Consider the following 25,852-nt stretch of genomic DNA (forward strand, 5'->3'; position numbering starts at 1 on the left):
TAGCAAACCCATTTTAGCCTCCAGTTCTGTCATTTGTTTTTCATTATTTCTGATAAGTTCCTGTAAACAAGGTGATGTCATCCTCTGGTCAATTAAGCACAAGTCCCTTGATTTTGACAGAGTCTCTTGCCTTCAAGGAAGAAAGTGGGCAGGTGGGACCCTGTTGTTGATAGGACATTGTCCTCATGAAGGTTACCTCAAGACCCATGTCCCAGGGTAACTTGAAAGGCCATTTGAGCCACCCTACCAGATCCAGACAGGCATGTGTCAAGAGCCCAGCTGGCAAAGTCCAGAATCCAGGGATCTGGACAGCTGAGCGTCTGGCTCTGTGCTCCTTGTGTCCTGTGCAAAGTGTTAGTGGATCCTGTGTGGACAGCATCCTATTTCCCTTGAAAGCAAGCCTCTTGGAACACGAGCTCTCCCACTCTATTGCACAGGCCAGTTGTGAGCTCTTTGCTGCCTTGCACTGTGATAATCCCTGTGAAATTCTGTCAGCCAGCTACCCTACAGTGTGATGGGGTTATCTTGGATTTCTTGTGCCCTCAGTGTCTGGTTCTTGGATTTAGCTCACAGACAGGATCAAAAATACTGACTTATTTATATGGTTACTAACTTGCTGAGCATATAACCCGTCCCCCAATTTCCTAAAGGAAAATACTAAGACTATCTGTTTTCTGATTGTTCCTGTCCTAGGGTCCTTCCTAAGTTATGGAATGTCCAATGACTTTAGGTGGAGCTTAAAGCTGTGGTGGGTGCGCAAGCCTGGGAGCTGACAAACTGGCTGTTCTGGACGCAGCGGTAGGTGCTGGATTAAACATTCAAGTTGGGGGCTCCCCGCTTTATCTTTTGTTGAGAGTTGGGCCTCGCTGAATGACAGATTTCCAAGATTTCCACAGTCTAGGGGTGAAAGCCTTGTTCTTCAAGGAAAGGAAAGCTCCACTTTAGCTTTTGAGGCACCCACTAGGCGGGAAGGCGCTAAAGGAAGACGCTGACGGTCCTGGAGGACCCCAGTCACAATCCTGGGACCTGAGGTTGCATGGATCTTTCTTCTGCTTCTCGCAGGATGAGGGTGTGGCCCTTTGGTTTAGGGTTCAGAGTCTCTGATGACGTTTGGAGGGAAAGGCACTGCCTGAGTGGGCGGGACCGTTTACAAGGCCCCTCCCACCTTTCCCTTGGGGCTTCCTTAAAGTCCGGTGCTCGACCTTTCTGAAGCCAGTCGGAGAAGACCCCAGCACCAGCACCATGCCTATGACACTGGGTTACTGGAATGTCCGAGGAGTGAGAAAGGGTTCCGCCTGAGGGGTGGGGCTAGGACTTGGGCGGGTTGTGTGTGGGGGGGGTAGGGGGTGGAGTTCAGAACCGTCTGGGCTGTTTCTAGCAGAGGGATACTCCTGTTAGCTCTCTGGAGCTCACAAACTTGGGAGGCTGCACATTTGAGGCTGTGCAGGTATGAGTGTGTGTGTACACACCGTGGGGTGGCTGTGTTTCCGGAGCGGGAGGACTCAATTGAGATGAAGTCACACAGCAAAGGTCTGACCATCTCTAACCTCTTGTGGTCTTCTCTTTCCCAGCTGACTCACCCCATCCGCCTGCTCCTGGAATACACAGACTCAAGCTATGAGGAGAAGAGATACACCATGGGGGGCGGTAATGATACCTTCCTGATCAGTCGCCTCCTTCCGTTTGCCCAGCGATGCCCATCAACCCATGCCTAGCCCCTTATTCCTCAGACCTGCAGCCCTCCTACAGTTGGAGCTAGAGCCTGCTGCTTCCAGAAACCTCTTTGAGGGTGCATTTGAGTTTTTAAGCACTGGGAATGGCCAGGTGTGATGGAACTCGCCTTTAATTTCAGCACTAAGGAGGCAGAAGGAGGTGGACCTTTGTGTGTCTGAGGTCAGCCCTGTCTACATATCTAGTTCCAGGACAGCCAGAGTTACACAGTTGATAGACCTTGTCTCAAACAATGACAAGGAAAACAAAAGCACTGAGAATGTTGTTCTTGGCCCACCTGTATTCATAATTGTCCTGGGCTCACTACTAGGGTCCTATTGGGTTCAGGCTCCCCTTATTACCAGTTGTGTAAACCTCTCTCTTCCATCTTGGAAAGTGACTTAGTGTGAGAGGTTGCAGACACTTCAGGGTATCTTGCTCTGACTCCTTGGGTGGGTCCCCAAGGAAGGAGTTAGAGCCTGGACTGTTTTCTTTTCATTTCATCTTGTCTACAGCTCCCAACTTTGACAGAAGCCAGTGGCTGAGTGAGAAATTCAATCTGGGACTGGACATTCCCAATGTAGGTGCAGGGAAAGGGTGGTTTGGGGAGGTCATGGTGTCCCACCCTCATCTCCTTGCCTGGCTGAGGGGACTTGGGATCATCGCTTTTACTCACTTGCTCCATTCCAGGATTACATAGTAATGGGCTGTGTCCTAGCTCTTCCATTCAGTGTGCACTGTGTTCATGGAGGGTGTCCCATGCTAGGCATACCGAGTGCCAGGCCCCCTGTCTGTCTTCACCCAGGGAGGGGATTCAGGGACCCCCATATCCCATCTGACCATCCCTGCTTGTCTTTCCAGCTGCCCTACTTAATTGATGGGTCCCACAAGGTCACCCAGAGCAACGCCATCCTGCGCTACATTGCCCGCAAGCACAACCTGTGTGAGTGGGGCTGGCTGCAGGCTGGGGCGTGGTGGACATCCTCCTTGGCTTGGGTGGGGTGGGATGCTGAGGGTGAGTGTGCTGTGTGTGCTGCAGGTGGAGAGACAGAGGAGGAGAGGATTCGTGTGGACACTCTGGAGAACCAGGTTATGGACACCCGCATACAACTCATGATAGTCTGCTGCAACCCGGACTTTGTGAGTTGCCAGTGGTGGAGTGGACAGGGTTTACAGCAGGACTTAAAGTCTTGCATCAGATATGCAGCATCTTCCTTCAGTGAATGAACTATGCTACTACTGAGTCTCTGAGCTCTCCTGTCTTACCGGTAAAACAACCCTCATAACCCCAGTGAGCTAGCTCATCAACACTGTGAAGCTATCATGACTTGAGTCACCATGCAAGATATGGTTGAGATTTTATAGAGTGAACTTTCTGACCCTAGACATTTAATGTATAGTTAAAATACCTGTCATTTTCTGTCCTTGACCGCTTCCATGTGTCACCTAACCTAGTGTTCACACTAGCGATTCCTCTTAAAACACAGACTCAGAGGATGAAAATCAAGGCTGGGAGGTGGCTCAGAGGATAAAATTCCTAGATGTGTAAACACGAGGACTTGATTACAGATCCTGGTACTCACATTAAAAACAAACAGACATGATTGTGACAGCATGGTCTTACAATTATAGCACCTTGGGAAAGAAACAGGAAGATTTCTGGGCTTGCTGGCTAATGAGCCCAGCCAGCTTTTGAGCTCCAGGTTCAGTGTATGACCCTGTCATGGAATGTAATGTGGACAGTGATTGAGAAAGACATTGGATAGCAACCTGTAGCTTCCACAGATGCACACATAGGCAAACACACACACACACACACACACACACACACACACACACACACACACACACACACACACTATAAACACATTGTGAAGATAGGATGCACAGATTTGGGAGTGGCTTACGCAATGCTCTCACACATACACCCATGTAGTGTCCAGCGCTACAACTTCTTATGGATTCAAGCGAGGGATCTGTGGATTTAATAAAGACAAGACAGCCCGTCACTCTTGAAAGAAGAATGCCAATTTTATTTAGAGGGGAGTTGACTTATATACAAACAGCAGCACCCTAGGAAGTAACTCAGATCAAGGTCTAAGCTCTTAAGACCCTGGCAATATGCAGATACTCTGTATATTTTGTAAACAGGCCTTGTCAGGAAGAGGCAAAACAAGGAAATAGCACCTAGCAGTGAGGCAGCCAGTAGCTCCCCAAGGGTACTACAGATCAACCTTAGTTAAGAGAAGAAAATCAGACTCCTAGAGGTCCCCCACACACCCAGTACTTTCCAAGAGTTCTGCCTTTGGCATCAGTCAGGGTCAGGACATCTTCCTAGGAGGCAGCTCAGGGCTGATGAGAGGACCTTCTTTTCAATATTAGTGATTGCTCAAATAGGATGCATGCTCTTCAAATATCTTATCTGTTCTTATGCACCCCCAGAAACCCCAGTATAACTTTGTCTTCTCCTGGGATCTATAAATCCTTTGTCTCTATGGCTTCACTGGGTCTCTTGGACCGTAACATCCATGATACTTAGGAACTCCTAGATGTGACTCACAGCACCAGGGTACCAGTGCTGACAGACTTAGGGACAATGCAGCATTCCTGTCTGTCTTCCCATCACCTCTGACAAATGCCATCTGATACTAATAAAATGGTGGTGATAACTCATGAGTTTAGCCCTTCAAGGCCAGTGGCCTCTGTGACAGGGAGCCTGTGATTAAGGGTGATGGCAGCTGTTTTATGCCTCAGGAGAAGCAGAAGCCAGGGTTCTTGAAGGCCATCCCTGAGAAGATGAAAATCTATTCTGAGTTCCTGGGCAAGCGGCCATGGTTTGCAGGGGACAAGGTAAAAGGGTTGGGGCATGGTGCATAGGGGAGTTGTCATTCTTCCCAGGTTGCCAGATTCCAGTGATCTGACCCTCAATTTCCTGCAGGTCACCTATGTGGATTTCCTCGCTTATGATATCCTTGACCAGTACCAAATGTTTGAGCCCAATTGCCTGGATGCCTTCCCAAATTTGAAGGACTTCTTGGCCCGATTTGAGGTGATGCTCTGATCCAGCTTCCTTTGGGTGGCCTTCCTCTCTTCCACGATGCTTTTCTAACCTGAGACTAAAGGAAATCACATGGGGCAAAATTTACTACTTCAAAATCCCCAAAGGTGGTGGTAGGGGGTGCAAATACCACAATCTTGGGGCTGAATCAGCAGAGAGCTGTAGAAACCCAGACTGTGAGATGCATCTGATACTCCCCATGGCTGCTGAGCCGTCTACAATGGGGAATCTGAGGCTTTGATCCAAGGGTTTTTCTACCTGTTATCTGTTGACCCTGTTCATTCCCCATCAAAGATGTACTTTCCCAATTAATTCTCATCAGCTTTGTTCTGGCCCAGGCTGGGTGTCCTAGGGGACTGCCCAATAGCTGGTTTGGCTCTAGGGTGAGTGAATGGAGAAATAGAGCAGCCCAGCTTGTGTGTATAGTCAGCCTGTGGTGGATCTTTTTGCACCCTCTGGAGTTGTCTGTGTCTTGGTGTGTGGCTTATAGTACAATATACAGTCATATGGAGTGGTCCTGTATTGGGGGTACAGATGAGGACAGCCAGGGTGCATTGAGATTATACATAGGAACCAACTGAAGAACTGTCAACTCTGCTCCCAGGAAATCATTTAGGATGATGTTCATTCAGCCCTTTTCTGGTGGCTGTTTTGATGTCCCCTCTCTTCCTGGTTCTTCCCATTACATCCCTCCTATGTGTGCAAATACAAGCTAGAAAGTGCTTTTCAGTGAAATGTCTGTTCAGGGGTTTCGGGTGGGTGGGTGGGCAAAGGGAGAGGTAGAGATGGTAAGGAAGAGGGAGAGAGAGAATGTCAGCCCCACAACCAGGCTGACTCCAGCCCTGTCTTGGTCACCACCATGAGAGAAGGGGAAGGTGATTAACCTCTCTGGACTTCAGGTTGCTTTCTGATAACTGGTCATGGTGTTTCCTGATCCTGTATTGTAACCTTTAGTGGGTATAAAGTACCTTCACAGGGTCTAGTTTTTCTTGCATTATAGGAATTGAAGAGTTCTCTTCCCAGGGGTGGGAGCTAAGCTTGCTGTGCTGTGTTTCAGGGCTTGAGCTTTTGAGAAATGCTATTCCTTGTGGGATTGTTCAGTCTAGAGAGGCTACAGACCTGAGCTCCTGCTGTGTCCTTCCCAATTTGCAGGGCCTGAAGAAGATCTCTGCCTACATGAAGAGTAGCCGCTTCCTCCCGAGACCTGTGTTTACTAAGATAGCCCAGTGGGGCACCGATTAGGCCCCTGCCATGCTGGCACTCACAGGGAGGACCTGTCCACACTGGATCCTCCTGGCTCTGGGGACAGCTGACCTTCTGCACTGCTGCCTTAAGGTTCTCGCTTCTTTCTCCTTCCCCTCCCTTCTCCACAAGGCTTTGCCAGCCCCCTGATTCCTAATCAGGCCTGCTCTAGTCAAGCCCATGTAGTCTTCATCTCCCCACTTCCTAAACCAAGCACACAGCCCTTTTCTATGATTTGATGGTCTGCCCTGAACTCTAGTCCCCAAAATTACCCTAAAGGTCAATACTGTCTCCAGTTCCAACCTGTTCTCAGTGGAGGGGCTGCCCCAGGCCTGTCTCATCTCCAATAAAGTCTGAAACACACTTGCTCTGTGCTGTGTCTCATTCCTTTTGCTTTTTGAATTCACCAAGTGTCACAGCTGCTTCCAAGAGTCTGAGCTCTGAACTTGTACTGCCGGGCTCTGAAGAGTCTCATGAAACCAGAATAAATTTGAAATATCTTGCTTCTAATCTGAGACCCTCACAGCTGGGACAAAGCTCTCTAGAGGATAAAGTGTTTTTTCGTAGACTCTCATTCACTGGGACTCTGAACTGTGAAGCCTGTGGGTCTCAATGAGTGATGATGAGGCAGATGGAAGTGCCCAGGAAGGGCTTTGGATGGTCTCTCTACCTCCACATCTACAGCTGTGTCAGTATTAGGCTTCTAGGATATTGTCTTTACTGGGTCTCTGATATCCTCTTCTGGCTTGAAGTACCACTGGCGTAGGTACCTTCAGTCTTGGTTAATCCTTTCTATTTGGAGAAAGGGAATTGAATTTACCCTTACTCTCTGTTAATTTTTATGACCTGTGCATCCTGAACCCAAGGAATTACTGTCAGTAAATCTCCTGGACAGTGAGGTTCCCTGTGTCTCTGTTTAATATTGTGTTATTCAGACAATTCTTGGAGAACTGTTCAGAGATAAGTCCGTGACAATCAAATCCCAGCTTTGTGTAGACATAATGTAATTAGCTGCTATTATTCAGGGTTTGAGTACAATGGAATGATTGATTGCCAAGATCTGCATGCTTTGGGATGGACCTGACTGGGGTAACTGGAAATGAAGAAAGACTGAAACAAATACAGAAAAAATGGGATCTGTAGGCCGTGTACTCTGATGGAGGTGCAGTAGCCACCCAGAAATTCAGCGTATACAGCTGAACAAGAAGGTGGGTTTATTATTTACATGTGAACAAGGAGGTATGCCAGCGAATCTCTATAAGAGTCTGTAGGGGAGCAGTCTCTAACAATGCCATCCTGGAGGAAGAAGCTGTGGTTGGTACTTTCTGCACATTCAACATCTGTCCTTGGGCCACAAGAAGGCCTTGTCTTTCTTCTGAGACTGACCTGGGAAGGCCTTACCATTCTCATTGGGGCTGAGGCATTGTGCTTTTTGACATAGACATGTTCATATCAACAACTTACATCTCCAATTAGACTTCATCTGCTCCCCAAAGCTGATATTTTATGTGTCAGATGAACTGTGCAGAGAGCTTCCAGAAAGCGTGTAAAATGTTGTATGCTGGTGTGGCTATGGTGATGTTTCTAGAAGTGATGCACTTTTGACTCTGTAGGCTGAGTGAAGAGGACCACACTCACCACTGGGGTTAGGTACCTACCACTCATGGACACAGGGCTTAGGTGGAGTCAGAGCTAGATGATGTGTGAGTTCATTCTGTCATGCCCAGGCATCCCTGGCCTAGTCGAGTGCATTCTTTTCTCAGGCTTTATCTGGAACTTTCCCATTGCTTCCTGTCAGGACTGATTCCACCATGGACTCTGTGGGGTTTTCTGCAGTTAGCAGAAGATGGAATACAGACCATAGCACCTCTTTTCCATTAAAGATAACATGCATATCTACAGAGCCTGTAATAACATGCCTACATGTTCTTTTTTAATTACAATTTTTTCATTTACATACAATCACAGCTTCCCCTCCTCTTCTTCTATTGCTCCCTCTCCCCCACATCTCTTCTACCCAAACCACCCCCATCCAATCCTCTCCATTCAGAAAGGTGCAGGCCTCCCATGGGAGTCAACAAAGCAAGGCACATCAAGTGGAGATAGGACCAAGCTCCTCCCCCTGCAACATGGTTGCAAGGCAACCCAGCATAGGAATTGGGTTCCTAAAAGCCAGCTCAAGCACCAGGGACAGGTCTTTATCCCACTGCTAAGAACCCCACAAACAGACCAAGCTACACAACTGTCACACACAGAGGGCCTAGTTTGGTCCCATGGAGGTTCCCTAGCTGTTGGTCCAGAGTCAGTGAGCTTCCAGGAGCTCAGGCCACCTGTCTCTGTGGGTTCCCCTGTCATGACCCTGAACTCCTGGCTCATACAATCCTTCCTCTCTTTCTTCAACAGGACTCCCAGAGCTTGGTCCAGTGCTTGGCTGTGGATCTTTGCATCTGATTCTATCAGTTACTGGATGAATGCTCTCTGATGACAATTTGGGTAGTCACCAGTTTTATTATAGAAGAAGGTCAGTTCAGGCACTCTCTCCACTATTGCTAGGAGTCTTAGCTAAAGGTCATTCTTGTGGATTCCTGGGAGTTTCCCTGGCACCAGGTTCCCCCCTAACCTCAAAAGATGCTACACATTCTGTTGATCCTGTCTCATGGGCCCTGGTTGGCCTTGGAGGGCAAAGAAAAAATATTGGCAGTCTTCATAGACCCCCTTGCCCTTATTGATGTAGAACTCCCAGTTTTTTGGTGAACAACCAGAAGGACAGCATTGCCAATCTTGTAATGTTAACTCTCATATGACAGCTTGATCAGGCTCAGAGACAACACCAGACAGTTTTAAATAAATATTGATTCTTGTTAAGACTCAGTTTCCCTGGTTATATTGATGAAATGTTTAACAGACCAAGAAACCAATATCCTAGGAGAATTTTGTTGATTTAAAAACTTTGATATTAGTGTATTGGACTTTGAGCTTCATAATTAATAACCTTTAGTCATCAAACATATCATCCACAGGTCCTGTATAATTTATTCAGGCTGTCTACAATTTGATTTAAAGTTTAAAAACATGTTCTCAATTTTTATCTTTCACTTTTATGACAAAAAATCTTGTTTTATTATACAAAGTTCACCCTTACTACAGATTTTTTAAATTTTTTACTCTCTTACTAAAACTATATTTATTTTCATATTTATATCCTTTTCAGTTTCTCTCTCTATTTTATAACAAGAGTTTAATTCAAGTTATATATGTGGCACAGTGTAATAAATTAAGATTGTCTGTACATGTATAGTCAAATTTCCAAGCTTTGTTCCTCCTGCAAGTCTTGGAAATACTTCTCATCACTTGGATTTTTACCTCTTTCTTCCCCTGGTCTCACCGATTCCGAAAGCACTGAACCATGAGCACTGAACATTCTCCCTAAACAAGAAAAAGCAGAAGAGGAAGAACACAGAGATTCAAATATCTTTAGGTATTAACCCTCTCATTGCAGCATTAGGTACAAAAGCTGTTTATTCACTATCCATTATGTCAGTTGAGTTCCTTTAGATATGGCAACATCAACCACAGGCCAGGTTACCTGCACCCACCACTTGGTTTTGAACCTTTAAGTCAGAGCACTGGAACAAGGGACAGTATTCTTTGGTGTTAGTCTGCTAGACTGACATTAGCAGACTTAGAAGCCTTTTGAAGATAAGCTGAGTTATCATAATGAGCGTTCCGTCTTCCTGCTTCTGTAAGAAAGGGCAGCATCAAGAATGCTCCTCCTTATGATTTCAAATACCAAACGAGGGGGTAGAAGACAAGGCATCAGGGCTTCATCGAGCCCATTCAGGGAAGGGATTTCTTCCTGGTCAATTGTAGAATCTGAGTTCTACCTCTGGCCCTGGGTGCAGACATGACATTCTAACCTGTCCAAAACGCAATATTACAAATACATACTCTTGTATCCTCCCTTAAGAGTTATCCTCTAGACCTGTCAATGATCTGTCCAGGAGACCACATCCTCAAGAAAGCTGATACATCCGAAGACATGTCAAAAGATGGGAGGAATACTTAGCCCATGAATGAGATAACATACTTACATACCCCAAAGCCCGTCCTTGAAGCAGTTGCTTACAGGTGCGCTAAGCTTGCTATTCTGAATTCTAACTCAAAAGGGATGACTCTTCCTTTCTCCCCTTCCTTTTATTCTTCAGATGAAGCCAAATGATAGCATGTGTCTCCTGACTCGTTCTTTGAAGGCATCTCCTATCTCATATGGCTGCTTCCAAACCTTCATTGCCATGCCTACCTGCTTTCTAGACACTAACTCAAAGAGTATCACTCACTCCCCATTTTCCAGCTGCTGACATTTGCTGCTTTCCTGACCTACTGTTTTCTCTCTGGTTCCTAAGGAGATGATCCATGAAGTTCCTTCTGAGTCCATTTTCATTCATTTATTTTATTTTTCAGACATGTGATTCAGGCTGGCCTCAAACTAGTATGGCAATTGAACTCCTGATCCTCCTGTTTCCATCTTTCAAGAACTGTGACTACAGAATCACACAATTATTCCCTCACTGAGTCGTGTGTGTGTGTGTGTGTGTGTGTGTGTGTGTGTGTGTGTGTGTGTGTACATGTGTTCACATGTGTGTAGAGACCGGGGTTGATACTTGGTGTCTTCCTCAGTTACTGTCTACCTTAACTGTAAGACAAGGTTTCACTGAATTTGTAGCTCGAAGAACTTTGGGACCTTCCTGTCTCCATTTCCCCAGCACCAGGATTACAGGTGCACCCCACCATGTCTTACTTTCTTTTGTGGGTTCTAGGGAATAGAACTCATGTTTGATATTCTGGTTAGTCCCCCTCCAACATAATAGTTTTATTAATTATTTTGGAATTTCATACGATGCACCATGATCACATTCTCTTCTCATTCCTTCCAGGTCCATCCCCCCCACCTTTGCACCCCCTAAAAAACCAAACAAGCAACAGCAACAACAACCTCTCCCAAGCCCAATTTGTGCTGCCCATACACTCACTGGAGCATGGTCAAATGCCCAGCGATCATGCCCTTACGGAAAACTGAGTCCTGCACCCACCACCCTTGAAAGCCATCAACTGTGAAGAGCTACGCTTCAGCATCTTTATCACAAATTTTTGTTTGTTTTCAATAATCCTGACTGTAGTTTCCTCTCCCTCCATCCTTCCAAGTCCCCCTTCACTTCTCCTCTCCCCAGATCCACCCCTCTTCTGTTTCCCTCCAGAAAAAGAGCAAGCTTCCCAGAATATCCACTGAACACAGCATAACAAGAAACAACAAGACCAGGCACAACCCTCAAATCAAGGCTGGACAAGGGAACCCAGTAGGAGGAAAAGGATCCCTCAGCAGACAAAAGAGTCAGAGACACCCACACCTCCACTGTTAACAGTCCCACAGGAACACCAAGCTAACAATCATGCCATACATGCCGAGGACCCAGCGCAGATCCATGGAGGCTCCATGGTTGCTGCTTCAGTCTCTGTGTGCCCTTATGAGCCCTACTTAGCTGAAGCCTGTGGGCCATGTTCTCCTGGTGTCCTTGACCCCTCTGCCTCCAACACTTCTTCCTTCCCCTCTTCCAGGGGTTCCCTGAGCTCCAAGGGTGAGGGAATGGATGGAGTTCTCCAATTTGGGCTCTCTCTCCACCTAATGTTTGGCTGTGGGTCTCTGCCTCTGCTCCCATCAGCTGCCAGTGGAAGCATCTTTGATGATGACTGGGCTAAGCACCAACCATATTTGTCTTTCTGAGTCTGGTTTACCTCTCTCAGGATGATTTTTCTCTAGTTCCATTTGACTGAAAATTTCATGATGTCACTTTTTTAATAGCTGAGTAAAACTCCATTGTATAAATATATCACATGAGGATCATCTAGGTTATTTCCAGTTTCTGGCTATTATGAATAAAGCCATCATGAACATAGTAGCAGCCTGGCACATCCTTTGGGTATATGCCCAAGAGTGGTATAGCTGGATCTTGAGGTAGATTAAGTTCCAATTTTCTGAGGAACTGCCATATTGATTTCCATGCTGGTTAGTTTTTTTTTGTCAGCTTGATACAAGCTAGAGTTATTGGGGAAGAGGAACCTCAATGGAGAAATTGCCTACATCAGAATGGCCAGTAGGCAAGCCTATAGGGTATTTCATGATTGCTGTGGAGCTTCCAGCTCACTGCACAGGGTTCTAAAGGATGAGGGGTGTGTGGTGGTGTAGGCAGTGGGGGATGCCACCCACCCCTGAGCAGATGGTCCTGAGTGGTGTGAGAAAGCAGACTGAAAAAGCCCTAGTGAACAAGCCAATAAGCAGTTTTCTCTGTGTAGATGGCTTCTGTTTGGGTTCCTGCATACAGTTCCTGCTTGTAGTTCCCGACCCAACTTCCCTCAGTGATGGAGTATGAACTGAGAACTGAAATAAACCCTTTATTCCTCAAGTTGCTTTTGGCCATTGTGTTTTATCACAGCAATTGGAACCTTAAGTAAAATATCTGGCAAGTCTTTACCAACAGAGCCAATTCTCCATTCTTCAGAGTTTGTTTTTAAATTCATTTTTCAGTGCTACTATGGCGGTTTGAATAAAAATGGCACCCATAGGCTCACAGATTTGAAAGGTTGGTCATCAGGGAGTGGCACTGTTTGCAAGGGTTAGAAGGTGTGGACTTGTCAGGTTAGGTGAGATCTTGTTGGAGAAAGTTTGTCTCTCGCTGGGGGTGAACTTTGGGGTTTCAAGAGCCCAAGTCAAGTCCAGTGACTTTCTCTTCCTGCTGCCCTAGGATCCAGATGTAGAACTCTCAGCCATAATGTCTACCTGCATGCTACCATGCTTCCCTCCATGAGGACAATAGACTGAGCCTCTGAAACTGTAAGTAAGCCCCAATCAAATGCTTTCTTTTATGAGAGTTGCCATGGTCATGGTGTCTCTGCACAGCAATAGAACAATAACTACGAATACTAAAAAGCCAAACAAAGAAACTTTGACTCTCAAATAAAATTGGTAGGCTATTGTATTTGATTCTTAACCTCAAGTCCCTCTCATTTCCAGACACACACGAATTAGAAGCCTGGACTCACACCAGGAAACTCTGTAGATCCTATGCAGATACCACTGGGTCTCCTCTGGCCAGAATTCTGGAACCCCTTGGAAACAGGAAAGGTGTCTGGTTCCTTGGAGCACATGCTCAACCACCCTAGCAAACTCCATCTCTTAATTCTGTGTCCTCTCCCACTGTGTTGGTGAGTGTGAGGTTCTGCCAACAGACTGCTGTTAGAGGTGGTGGGACACCCCAAGTCTCCATGCCCTATGTGTCTGGTTCTTGAACTGAGCTCACAAATTTGGCCAATGTACTGATTAATTAATATGCTCATTAGCTTGATGATCAAAGGCCTGTGTCTCCAAACAATCCCCTAAAGGAAACACAAAGACTCTGGCTGTGCTGTTTGTCACTGTCCTGGGGTCATTCCCAGGTCACTTCTTATTCCTGTAACTCTAGGCTGTGGGACAATGAAGTTTTGATAGCTTTCAGACTAGAGTAGTCCGGGAAGCAGTGATACGTGCTGGATTAAACTCTCAGGTTGAGGGCATGCCTTTTTGGTCCTTATATTGAGGGTGAGTCTCCTTGGATGGCAGATTCCCACAGTCTAGGTATGAAAATTGAGCCCTGTAATGAAAGGAGGGAGAACCGCCTTGTTCTTTGCCTATCTGGCTGGTCTCCAGGGCACTGCCAACTTCCTGAGGACCCAGCAGGGGGAGGGGCTATGGGTGGGGAGCCACTAGAGCAGGCTTGCCAATCACTGCCTTTGGTATCTGAATACTCAGCCTTGCCCCTGGAGATGAAAGACTTTGGACTGGATTTCACTACAGTCGTGTAGTAAGTTGGGCTTCAGGCCTTGTGTGTTGTCCTATTTGTGAGTAGGGCAGGAAGGGCTCAGGAACCACATGCAAGTAGACACTGCCCCCTGTGCAGTGGTATCTGAAAGGGAAGTCCATTCTACTGAAGCCTGACTGCTCAGTCTCCAAGGCTAGAACAGAAAACACGCCCATGACTGGGTTATTGGAATATCCGTGGTCAAAAGGTTAGGATACTAAGTGTAGGTACACAATGAAGAGTTAGACCTGGTTCCTGGAGGTCTTCAGTGTTTTTTAGAGCCTCCTATCTGTTCCCTGTCAAGAGTCCTATGCTTGCTCCTGCTCTACTGCTAGGAATAGAGATAGCAGCTTTCCTAGAGGAGGTGAAGTGACACATTTAGGACCTCAATGATTGTGACTTTTGTTACTGGCCATCTCTCAGGTGGGCCACACTATCCTCCTGCTCCTAGAATACACAGAGACAAGCTATGAAGAGAAGAGATAGGCTATGGGGGACAGTGGTGACACTATTTTAGTCAGATTCTTCTCCAACTCTGCCACTGGTGCTCAACGGCTTCTGCCTGGTTCCCTGTGTCTCAGCTCTGTGGCTCTCCTCCAGGTGAACCCAGAGCGAATCCCTTCTAGAAACGTCCTTGAGGGTGCAGCTTTGTTTTTCAATACATAATCCTGGGAGTGGGGTTTGCCTAGTGTTTGCCCATTACTTTTATAAACCTTGGTCATGTGAGGCCTGCAGCCTTTGAAGGAGTATTTACTTGTGAAACCTTAGACTACATGGGTTGGTTCACAGATTCCCTACCTTAGGGAGACTTGTCCTGATGTATTGGGAGGCTTCCAGGGGAAGGGAAGGATGTACAGGGGAGGTAACATTTTTACATTATTTGTCCTCTACAGCTCCTAATGATGACTGAAGACAATGGCTGAGTGATAAATTCAAGCTGGGCCCTGACTTTCCCAATGTAGGTGCAGGGAAGGGGCGGTGTGGGGAAGGCATGGCATCCTCACCTCATCTTCTCACCTGGCTGAAGGGGGTTGGGATCAGAGCTTCAGCTCTCCTGCTTCCATTCCTGGTGGCTGCACAGTGTTCCTGTGATGGGCTGTGTCCCAGCTCTTCATGTCATCTGTCCCAGCTCTTCCACTGAGTGGCAGCACGTTCAGAGAGAGCTCACTGTGCCAGGCACACTGAGTGCTAGGCCCTGTGTCTGTCCTTACTCAGGAAAGGAATGTTGGGACTTCATATCCTATCTGACTGTCCCTGTTTGTCTGTCCCACTGCCATACTTGATTGATGGACCACACAAGATTACCCAGAGCAATGCCATTCTGTGCTGACTTGGCACAGCGTGTGTGAGTGGGGCTGGCTGAAGGGAAGGGGACATAAGCCATCCTCGTGGCTTGGCTGGGGTGGGATGCTGAGAGTGAGACTGTGCCGTGTGCTGCTGGTGGAGAGACGCGGAGGAGGAGAGGATTCGGGTGGACATTGCGGGGACCCAGGTTATGGACAGTCGGATGCAGACAAGCACACTCTGCTACAGCCCTGACTTTGGGAGTCCCCACTGTATGGCATAGACTGGCTTTGCAGGAGGAGTTAAAGGGTTGTGTTCATGCCCACACTTGTCCTGTTTGGTATTTGAACTCATTTGTTCTGATTCTCCAAGGTTTCCTATTCAGCCAACACACTCACCCCTTTACCCCCAAGTTTTATTATTTAACACTGTGTGTCAATGATTAGAAATACTTAGTATTATTGTGACAGCCATGGTTTGGCATTTAGTTCCTATGTAATAATTTTTTTCTTTTTTTTATTAATTTAGTTTTTACATTCCAATCCCAAGTCCCCCTCCCTCCTTTCCTCCCAAAACCTCCTCCCATCTGCTCTAGGTAGAGGATAAGGCCTCCCACAGGAAGTCTACTAGGTCTGTCCTATCATCTAGTTGAGGCAGGACCAAGGCACCTCTCCACTCCCCACAGCCCTGTGTCTAGGCTGAGCAAGGTATCTCTCCATATAGAATGGGCTCCACTAAGTCAGTTTGTGCATTAGTGTTAGGTCTTAGACTCACTGCCAGTGGCCTCATATATTGTCCCAGTCGCACCATTGTCACCTATATTAAGGGAGTCTAGTTTGGTTTTATGCAGATTCCCCATTTGTCAGACCTGAGTCAGAGATCTCTCACTATCTCAGGTCAACTGATTCTGTGGGTTTCCCCATCATGGTCTTGACTCTTTTGTTCATATTTTTGTTCCTCCCTTACTTCGATTGTACTCCAGGAGCTTGGCCCATTGGCTAATTGTGGATTTCTGCATCTGCTTCTGCATCCACTTCCATTTGAAAGAAGGTTCAAGCTTCTCTGGGGTTATAGATTGTAGGCTGGATATCTTTTGTTTTATTTCTGCTATCCATTTATGAGTGAGTACATACTATATTTGTCTTTCTGGTTGTGGGTTACCTCACTTAGGATTTTTTTTTTTCTAGCTCTGTCCATTTACCTGCAAATTTTAGGATGTCATTTTTTCTTACCTCCGAGTAATAGTCCATTGTATAAATATACCACATTTTCTTTATCCATTCTTCAGTTGAGGGGCATCTAGGTTGTTTCCAATATTTGGCTATTACAAATAATGTTGCTATGAACATAGTTGAGCAAATGTTCTTGTGGCATGAATGTGCTTTCTTTGAGTATATGCCCAACAGTGGTATTGCAGGGTCTTGAGGTAGGTTGATCCCTAATTTTCTGAGAAATTGCCATACTGATTTCCACAGCAGCTGTACAAGTTCGCACTCACACCGCAATGGAAGAGCATTCCCCTTTCTCTACATCTTCTCCAGCATAAGCTGTCATTGGTGTTTTTGATTTTAACCATTCTGATTGGTGTAAGATGGAATCTCAGAGTGATTTTGATTTGCATTTCCCTGATGACTAAGGAGCATTTCCTTAAGTGTCTTTCTGTCATTTGAGATTGTTCTGTTGAGAATTCTCTGTTTAGATCTGTACTCCATTTTTTTTTAAGATTTTATTTATCTATTATGTATACAGTCTTCTGCCTGTATGCCAGCAGAGGGCACCGGATCTTATTCAAGGTGGTTGTGAGCCACCATGTGGTTGCCGGGAATCGAACTCAGGACCTCTGGAAAAGCAGTCAGTGCTGTTAACCGCTGAGACATCTCTCCAGCCCCCTGTACTCCATTTTTTAATTGGAGTATTTGGTAGTTTGATTTCTAGTTTCTTGAGTTCTTTGCATATATAAATTTTTGTATTCAGAATGCTCTCCAACTTTGAAGTTGACCATGGCTGTGTGCCATCTTGCCTAACTGGTCATACATCATCTAACCACTCTCGAGTGCACAGATTCAAACCAGAAGAAAATAAATCTAATATATCCAGAAATCTACCCAACAGTTTTCAAAGAGCTGAGTTCCTGGTAGAAGCAATACTCAAGGCCTCTCTCTCTCTAACAGGCAGCTCACGGTCAGCCTGAGGACCTTTGTCCTTTTCAGCATTAACCATGGTTCAACTTTGCTCATGCTGCTCAAATATTGACCCTGTTCTTGTGTCATACCTTAGAAATAATTTGGTCTCTTCTCTCGAGACTGTTAATTTCTTTGGTTTTCTGGTTTCCCTGGACTTCCTGGTGCAGAGCCTAACAGCCATCCTAACATCCTGGTGTAATACACCTAACATGCCTGGTTTGAATGGTAGTGGTGACAGATCCAAGGACAGTGTGGCATTCCCATCTAATATTAGTGTGGTGTTTCCATCTTGTCCTTAGACTGAACTCTGCTACAGAGTAGGTCTGATTGACCAAACAGTGATGTAAGTACATGGAAGCCTGCACCTTGGCTCAGACCCAGTGTTACAGAATAGACTACTCTTCCACACTGCCCAATGAAGTCAGCTTTTCTCTGAGCTCTGATATCCAAGGGTTGTGACAACTGTTTTCTACCTCAGGAAAAACAGAAGACAAAGATCTCGAAGGCTATCCCAGATCAATTGAAGCTCTACTCCGAGTTCCTGAGCACTCGGCCATGGTTTGCAAGGGACAAGGTTAAGAGGGTAATTGGTGGAGAAGAGGAGCCACCATTCTTCCCAAGTAACCAGATCCCATTCCACTGACCCTGGCTTCCTGCAGATCACCTTTGGGGATTTCCTGGTCTATTTTGTCCTTGCCCAGCACCAAATGTTTGAGCCCAAGTGCCTGGATGCCTTCCCAAACCCGAGGGACTTTGTGACCCACTTTGAGGTGATGCTCTGATCCTCCTTTCTCTTGGATATCCTTCCCTTCCTCTTTCCAGGATGCTTCCTTAGTCCCAAGGGTTAAAAGAAGAATAACAGGGGCTGAAGAGATGGCTCAGAGGTTAAGAGCACTGACTGCTCTTCCAGAGGTCCTGAGTTCAATTCCCAGCAACCACATGGTGGCTCACAACCATCCGTAATGAGATCTGGTGCCCTTTTCTGGTGTGCAGATATACATGGAAGCAGAATGTTGTACACATAATAAAATAAATAAAATCTATATAAAAAAGAATTCTTTAAAAAAAAAGAAGAAGAACAAAGAACTATTGAGCACTGGCTTTCTGCCAGGATCTGTGAGCAGCCTCTTAGATCTGTGGAGTCAATGTATCATTGCAACAGCTGGCAAACCTGCATGGAGTTAGATGTCCCACTGGACTGATAAGGAATCTGCCATTGTGGAGAGCAAGCTGCTTGCTCAAGGTCCTAGCACCAGCAGAGACTGTTCTGGGCTCCTGACTGCCTTTGGCTTCTAAAGGCAGCTGACCTGGACCAGCAAGTTGTTCTTCAGTGACAGGGTCCTAAGTGGGAGGTGGCCAGGAGATGAAAAAGATAGAGAAGGTAAAGGCTAGGGTTGGGAGATCTTGCACAAGCTGTGACTTATGCCAATGAACCTTATTAAGAAGTATAGCATCTTACATGCTATTTCTGGGGGAGAAATGGTATGAAGTCAGCTGAAAGCTAATCAAGCAATGCTGGACAAACAGAATGTGGAATATCTCAAGAAGATTACAATATGAGCACACAGTGGCCTTGGAACTGATAACCATACTCTTGTCCAGTGGTAAGAGCTGGGTTCTCAGGATCTGAAGCCACAGAATCCCCAAAGCCCTGGCCCCAGGGTTTTTGGCTCTGATAAGCATGTTCTGGTCTTAGAGAAGGAACTGTGTCCCTTCTCCATACACCAGAGCCCCAGAGAATAAATGACTTGGATCATCCCCAGCTCAACAGACAGTGTAACATGAAAAATAAATGACCCAGAGACTGATATTGGGGTTCAAACTCCAAGTTGAATATCAGAAAAGCAACGCAGCCGGCAACTAGCTTCTTACCTCCACCTCAGACTGAATGGGCTGATCCTATCTCCAGAAGCTCTCACCAAGCCTCAGACTGTAACCTCTCCTCAGCATGGCTGGAGAATGAATGCCTCATACTACTTGCTCCTGTCTTTTACAACCCTCTAGTGCTGGGATTAAAGGTGTGAGCTATAATTCTCTTTTAGACTGATTCAATCTTGTGTAGATCTGGGTGGTCTTGGATTCACAGTGATCCGTCCACCTCTTGATCCTTAGTCCTAGGATTAAAGGTGTGTACTACCACATCCTAGTTTCTGGTTGCTGGGATTAAAGGTGTGTGCCACCACTGCCTGATCTCTGTAGCTTGAGGCTGCCTTTGCTTTTCTGAATCCTCAGTCAAGCTTTAATAAATCACAAATAATATATCATTACAAGACAGCCTCCATTATCTCTCTCTGATTTGTGCAAAAAGGAAAGTCAGGCCTTTGTATAGCCTGGGCTTCTTGCCCAGGACCTGTGGCATGCAGAGTATGTGAAGAATGTGTTTGTTCCTGCAACCATTAGGCTGAGACCAAGGCAGATTGATGTGCAGAACCAAGACATACCCAGTGGTCATACCTAATCTGCAGAATGGTGCAGTCAGTCATGTTCCTGTACCTCAGCATCCCTGCCGATTGGTGATGGTTGTTGGCCTGATGGCGCCCCGGCTTCAAGTGGAGAAGCTTCAGGTGAACAGCTGGAGCTGGCTGCCCCTTACTTTGAAGTCCCCTCCCCCTCTCCACTCACACTCAGGGTTTGCTGAGTCACTGGGTGGGACCTGGGCTCTCTTCTAAGCCTCACATGCAAGTTCTCAGCCCTTTGGGTTTTCTGGATCCTTGTTTCTCTTTGTCATAGACATGTCAATGCAGCCAGGAGTGACAGCGCCCACTATGGGAGTCGGGAGGGGAGTGCACAGAGAGCAGAGTGGAGGCCACAGAGCTGGGCTGACCCTCTTAGCCATTGGAGAATGAGGAAGTTCCCTAACCTCTGGGTACCTCAGCATCCCTGCTGAATGGCGATGGTGGGCCTGATTTTGCATGGTGGTTGGGTGGATTTTCTACATCTGGATGTTAAAGTCTTTTGGATGTTCCTAGAGTGAGTTTGCAAAACTGAATTCCTGCTTTCTCCTTCCCACTCACAGGGCCTGAAGAAGATCTCTGCCTACATGAAGACTAACCGCTTCCTCCCAAGCCCTTTGTGCTTAAAACAGGTCACGTGGGGAAACAAGTAGGACCCTGCACTGCTGGGACTGGTAGGAAAGACCTGTCAGAGCCCCGGGGGCCCTGGACTTTGAACCATCTTTGGGTCCTGCTGTCCCCTCTGCACCCGTCTTCCCCCCCTTTTCTGCCTCTTCCATTTCTTTCTCCTCTACCAGGAGCATTGTGTCTCTCTTCCCCCTAGTTATTGTGAAGGCTCTACATGTGAGCTCGTCACTTTTTGGTTCTTTCATTCTCTTACTTATTTTTCTATAGTTTTTAGCCAGACAGTCCTGGGCTTTGTTTTGAGCAACTTAATTGACTCCATTGACTTGGTTGAGTGGTGTTCATTGTTTTGTTCTTTTTTTTCTGCAGAATTTTTTATTTGAATTAGAAACAAGATTGTTTTGCATGACAATCCCAGTTCCCTCTCCCTCCTTTCCTCTTCTATTCCCCCCCAACTAAAACCCTACCTATCATGTATCCTTTTTGCTCCCCCTAGATGCGGAGGCCTTCCATGGGGGGGGTCATCAGAGTCTATCGTATCCTTTGGGATAGGGCCTAGGCCCACCCCCATGTGTCTTGGCTCAGGGAGTGTTTCTCTATGTGGAATGGGCTCCCAAAGTCCACACCTATGCTAGGGATAAGTACTGGACTACTACAGGAGGTCCCGTAGATTTCTGAGGTTTCCTCACTGAACCCCATGTTCCTGGGGTCTGCATCAGTCTTATGCTGGTATCACAGCTCTCAGTCTGGGGACCAAGAGCTCCCCGATGTTCAGGTCAGTTGTTTCTGTGGGTTTCACCAGCCTGGTCTGGACCCCTTTGCTCATCACTCATCCTTCTCTGCATCTGGATTCCAGTTCAGTTCAGTGATTAGCTGTGGGTGCCTGCTTCTCCTTCCACCAGCTGCTGGATGAGGGCTACCGGGTGGCATATAAGTCAGTCATCAATCTCATTATAGGGGAGGGCATTTAAGGAAGCCTCTCCTCTGTTGCTTAGGTTGTTAGCTGGTGTCATCTTTGTCGATCTCCAGCCATTTCCTTAGTGCCTGATTTCTCTGTAAACCTAAAATGTCTTCCTCTATTATGGTGTCTCCATTCTTGTTATCTTCTATTCTTCCCCCGACTCAACCTTTCTGCTCCCTCATGTCCTCCGCACCTCTCCTCTTCTCCCCTTCTCATTCTCCTAGCTCCCTCCCCATTGTTTTGTTCTTAGGAAGAGCTGGGTCATGAGACTGTGATTGGAACTCTCAATCAGATATGGTTCTGGATGTCCTCTGAAAATTCCGACCCTGAGATTACCGCAGGAGGATGCTCCTTCTGTGTCAGGCTCCCTCACCATCCAGCACTATGCAATACCTCCATTGGCTGTGTATGGTTGTGTGTCCGGCTTTGAAGCAATGCTGGCCTGATGGGAAGCGGTAAGCAGGTCCTAGGCTCAACATCTGTTCTCACCTAGAAGTTTTTCCTGAATTGAATGTTCAGTTTTCTGAACATTCTTCTTTCTTCTCAAGATGTCTCCCTATAAGTATTCCTGCTGCTTGTGACTGGAGTTGTGGGTGTTTTCACCTAACTCAATCATAGGCTCCTTTGAAGGATCCAGGCATTGTTAGACTTTTGATCTCTGCTATGAATGACAATGTCTGGTGTACTGTCAGTGTTCAGGAAACTGAGACTTGCTTTTCTTCTCTCTCTCTCTGTCTCTCTCTCTGTCTCTCTCTCTCTCTGTCTCTCTCTCTGTCTCTCTCTCTGTCTCTCTGTCTCTCTCTCTCTCTCTCTCTCTCTCTCTCTCTCTCTCTCTCTCTCTCTCTCTCTCTCTCTCGATGCTTCTGTCAATGCTAGGAATTAGAGCTCGAGAGATAACCATGGTTCCCCTAGAAGGCATAGAATGAGGTACAGAAGATTTTCCATGTGGAGCTGTTGTAGTCTGACCCAGAGGACTGGTCTCACTTAAGCATTTCTGAGGCTGCAGCTGCCACTGAGTGACTGAGGAAGGGCAGGCCAATTTTCCTGGGCCCAAGTCCAGCAGTATGTAAGCAGAGGTGCTGTGGGCATTTTGTGTCAGCTCACCCACAAAGAGCTGGGCTCATTGAAGAAGCATCTTCTGCTGGTGGCAGATCCTGGATTCTGGCCTTTGTCAAGCACTTCCTTCTTCTTATCTGTAACTTGGAACAGGTTGGAGGACAGCCCTGCTGGGCATTGTCCTTATGCCAAGTTCTAACTGCTGCCTACTACGGCAGTGAGAAAGTAAGCTTTCTTGGGCAGGATGTGAGGGTCATTATGAAATAAGTGATTAATTAAAATGTAAAGCTTGTAAGATAAGAGATTATTCCCTTTATTCGTTGAAGAGAAGTATTGATTAATCTGATAAGATCAAAATCCTTTAATCCAGCCCTTATTAAACATTGACTCACATGAGTAGACTAAAGGGTAAACTGTGTGTCTCAGCGGGCCGTACTACAGCTTCCATGACAGGGTTCTTCTTCTTTTGTTTTTTGTTTGGTTTGGTTTTTGGTTTTTCTTTTAAATTTTTTTTTTTATTGGGGTGATTGCCAGGACAAAGGGCAGATTCCAGGAGATGGTGAGGTAAGTGGGATTGGAAAGCATGATGTAAAATCCACCAAGAATCAATGAAAGTAAAAACAAACCAACAAACACAAAAACCTAACTCAAACACAGACTAAATAACAGGAAAAATGGAAGTTAAAGGGAATGAGATAAACATGTAGACACAAATATTAAATGAGAGTAAAAGTGTGTGTGTGTGTGTGTGTGTGTGTATACGGAAATCAGAGGTTGACAATATCAGATGTCTTCTTCAATCACTCTGTACCTTATTTTTTTTTTTTTTTGAGACTTTGTCTCATATTGAGCCTGGATCTCACTGATTTGACTGAACTGTCTGGCTAGCAAGTCCCAGGATTCATCCTGTCCCCATCTCCTGGCACTGAAGTTGACAGGCTCATACTTCCTTGCCTGGCTTTCCCACAGGTGCTGGGAATTAGACTCAGACTGGTGAGCATGAGCACTATGCAAGTACTTCATTGAGCCATCTCTCCAGTCCCTCTGGCTCTTTTCCAATTCCTCTTCTGGATATCATTCTGTAGAAGTCATAGATGCCATACAGTGAACAGGTCTGGACACGTCCCATTGAACGTATTCCACTCACAATGAGTGATGCAACAAAAAGACCAAATAACTCAAACTCAGGCAAAGGACTTGAATGGACTTTTGTTTTTCTTGAAAAGATATGCAAGTGTCTATAAGCACATGAAAAAGTGTTCAAAAATTACTTATCAGAGAAATGTAAAACAAAACTGCATTCAATATCTGCCTCACACACATCTGATTGGTCACTGTCAGTAATTACAGATGGTGATTATATGGAGTAATTGGAACATTTTTGCTTTGTCTCTGGGAATGTAAAGTGCTATAGCTATTATGGAAATTAGGTTGTTCCTCATAAAATAAGTGATAGAATTACTTATGATGTACCAATTCCTTTTCTAGGCATATACTCAAAGTAATTCAAAGCTCATATCTATATGGTGCATATATAATATGCATGCACATATAATGTATAATTCATATGTACCATATATAGTGGATTTAAATAACTATTTTTGGCTTTTTAAGACAAAATTTCTCTACTTAGCTCTCAAACTGGCCCAGAAAATTATGTACGTAGCCCAGGCTGGCCAAGACTTGTAATCTTCTTGCCTAAGCTTCCCAGTCCTTACAATTTCATTTTGTGCCACTGTGGCCAGTTAAATGTGTGTTTGTATGTCCATGTTCAAAGAAGTATTGTTCTGGTGAATAAAATACGAATGAAATCGATGGGGAATGTCTTTCTGTGTGTTTATCTTACTGGTTGTTGAATAAAGTACTGTTGGCCAATGAAGAAGCAAGTTACACGAGACTAGGAGTAAAGGAGGATTCTGGAAAATTGTAGTAAAGAAGAGTTGTGATCCAGGCAGGAAGTGACATAGCAGGCAGACTCAGAATATAAGCAGGAAATCACTCTCTTGCTTTTTCTCTTCCTTCTGCTCTCCACTCTGGAGCCGCCATGTGATCCCAGGAAGAGGATGCGTCCCAGAGGAAGGCGTCCTCTATAAGATAAGTCTTATAAAATATATAGATTTATGATAATTAAGACTGAGCTAGCATTTAAGAAATCCTAGTCAATTGGCCAGCAGCATTGTAAATTAATATAAGACTGTGTGATATTCTGGGCACCCTCTTGGCGTCGGGGCTGGGGCGGATGAAGTAAAGACTTAACGTTACATGAAACCCATGAACCCATTTGCAAATGAATATGAAAAGAAAATGCAATATAGAAACACAGAGGAATAATTTTCAGAGGAGGGCTATTTTGATACATGATAAAACAAGATGTGCCCACTGCGCAATAGTGGCCTGTTATGGGAGTGACCAGCCACACTCCTATTGAATTTGAGGCCTGCATTCACAGGACAGAACCCACCCCTGGTACTGTATGCAAACTTGGTCAAAGGGTCATGGCTGGGAAGGCCATAGGCTCCAGGGAGGAACACAATGAACCATTAAAACTGGTTTAAAAAAATAACACTGTAAGCATTTTACAGTTCTGATTATATTAGTTACTCTCCCTATCATTCTGACATACCAGGCAGGACACAAGGGCAAAAAAATGTATTTAGGTTGACGTTTCAGAAAGTTTGGCCCGCAGGCCCGTGGCCCTATGTGCTTAAGTGGAATATCATGGCGGCCAGAACATGTGGTAGAGGCTGGTTTTCACTTCTTGGTGGGTGAGAGGAAGAGGGTGTGGCAGGAGGCTCCTCAGACTGAACATCTTCAAGGAGCCGTTCCCAGGCTCCTCCGCTTGCTCCTCCTCCCCGTCTTATGTTCTAAATTTTCTACCACCTCATGAGATAGTGCCACCTGCTACTCGAGTGTTGGGCATATGACCCTGTGCATACATTCCTTATTGCAGCTATGACACATAAGGAAGGCACCACAGTCACAGAGATGGCGGTTTCTGAAGGCTGGAGGGAAAGGACAGCTGATAGCACCTCCTGTTTACAAAAAGGGAAAGAGTCACAGAGTGGTGGCAGCTGCCAACATTAATGCACATGGCAATACTGAACTGACACGATGGCAAATGTGATGTTATAGAATTTGCCACAGTAAATATGACAAATAAATAAGAAAGAAAACAAAGAATGATAGGTGGTTGCTGCACAGTCCCTAAATTCAGATGTCCCCATTAAAAAAGCCAAATGCTACGTTAGATTTGAAATTTTAAGTGTGATAATTAAAGAAAGGAATCAAGAGTAGCTTCATTCTCATATCCTAAGGATAAAATAAAGAAGGCAAAACTGCAAATGAAAAAGATCTCTGAATATTGTGTTCCCAGTTAGAAGAGATAAAAATAT

The 25,852-nt window shown here is 45.7% G+C and overlaps 1 protein-coding gene and 1 pseudogene across 2 annotated transcripts; both read left to right on the plus strand.

The window, feature by feature from the left end:
• The first annotated feature begins 1,120 nt into the window (after positions 1 to 1,120).
• Positions 1,121 to 6,376, plus strand: LOC100767818 (glutathione S-transferase Mu 3). Of its 2 annotated transcripts, none has more exons than XM_035451098.1 (8): positions 1,121 to 1,278; positions 1,572 to 1,647; positions 2,226 to 2,290; positions 2,572 to 2,653; positions 2,750 to 2,850; positions 4,465 to 4,560; positions 4,649 to 4,759; positions 5,921 to 6,376. In XM_035451098.1, exons 1-8 carry the CDS (start codon positions 1,243 to 1,245, stop codon positions 6,008 to 6,010), a joined length of 657 nt encoding a protein of 218 aa, XP_035306989.1. In that variant the 5' UTR covers positions 1,121 to 1,242; the 3' UTR covers positions 6,011 to 6,376. The 2 variants fall into 2 exon arrangements, with proteins under 2 accessions (XP_035306989.1, XP_035306990.1); XM_035451099.1 differs by lacking the exon at positions 1,121 to 1,278 and adding an exon at positions 1,347 to 1,447.
• Positions 6,377 to 14,083: 7,707 nt separating this feature from the next.
• LOC118238004 lies at positions 14,084 to 24,275 on the plus strand (annotated as a pseudogene).
• The last annotated feature ends 1,577 nt before the right edge of the window (positions 24,276 to 25,852 follow it).

This window comes from Cricetulus griseus (genome assembly GCF_003668045.3).
Source record: "Cricetulus griseus strain 17A/GY chromosome 1 unlocalized genomic scaffold, alternate assembly CriGri-PICRH-1.0 chr1_0, whole genome shotgun sequence".
NCBI classification, from domain to species: Eukaryota; Metazoa; Chordata; class Mammalia; order Rodentia; family Cricetidae; genus Cricetulus; species Cricetulus griseus.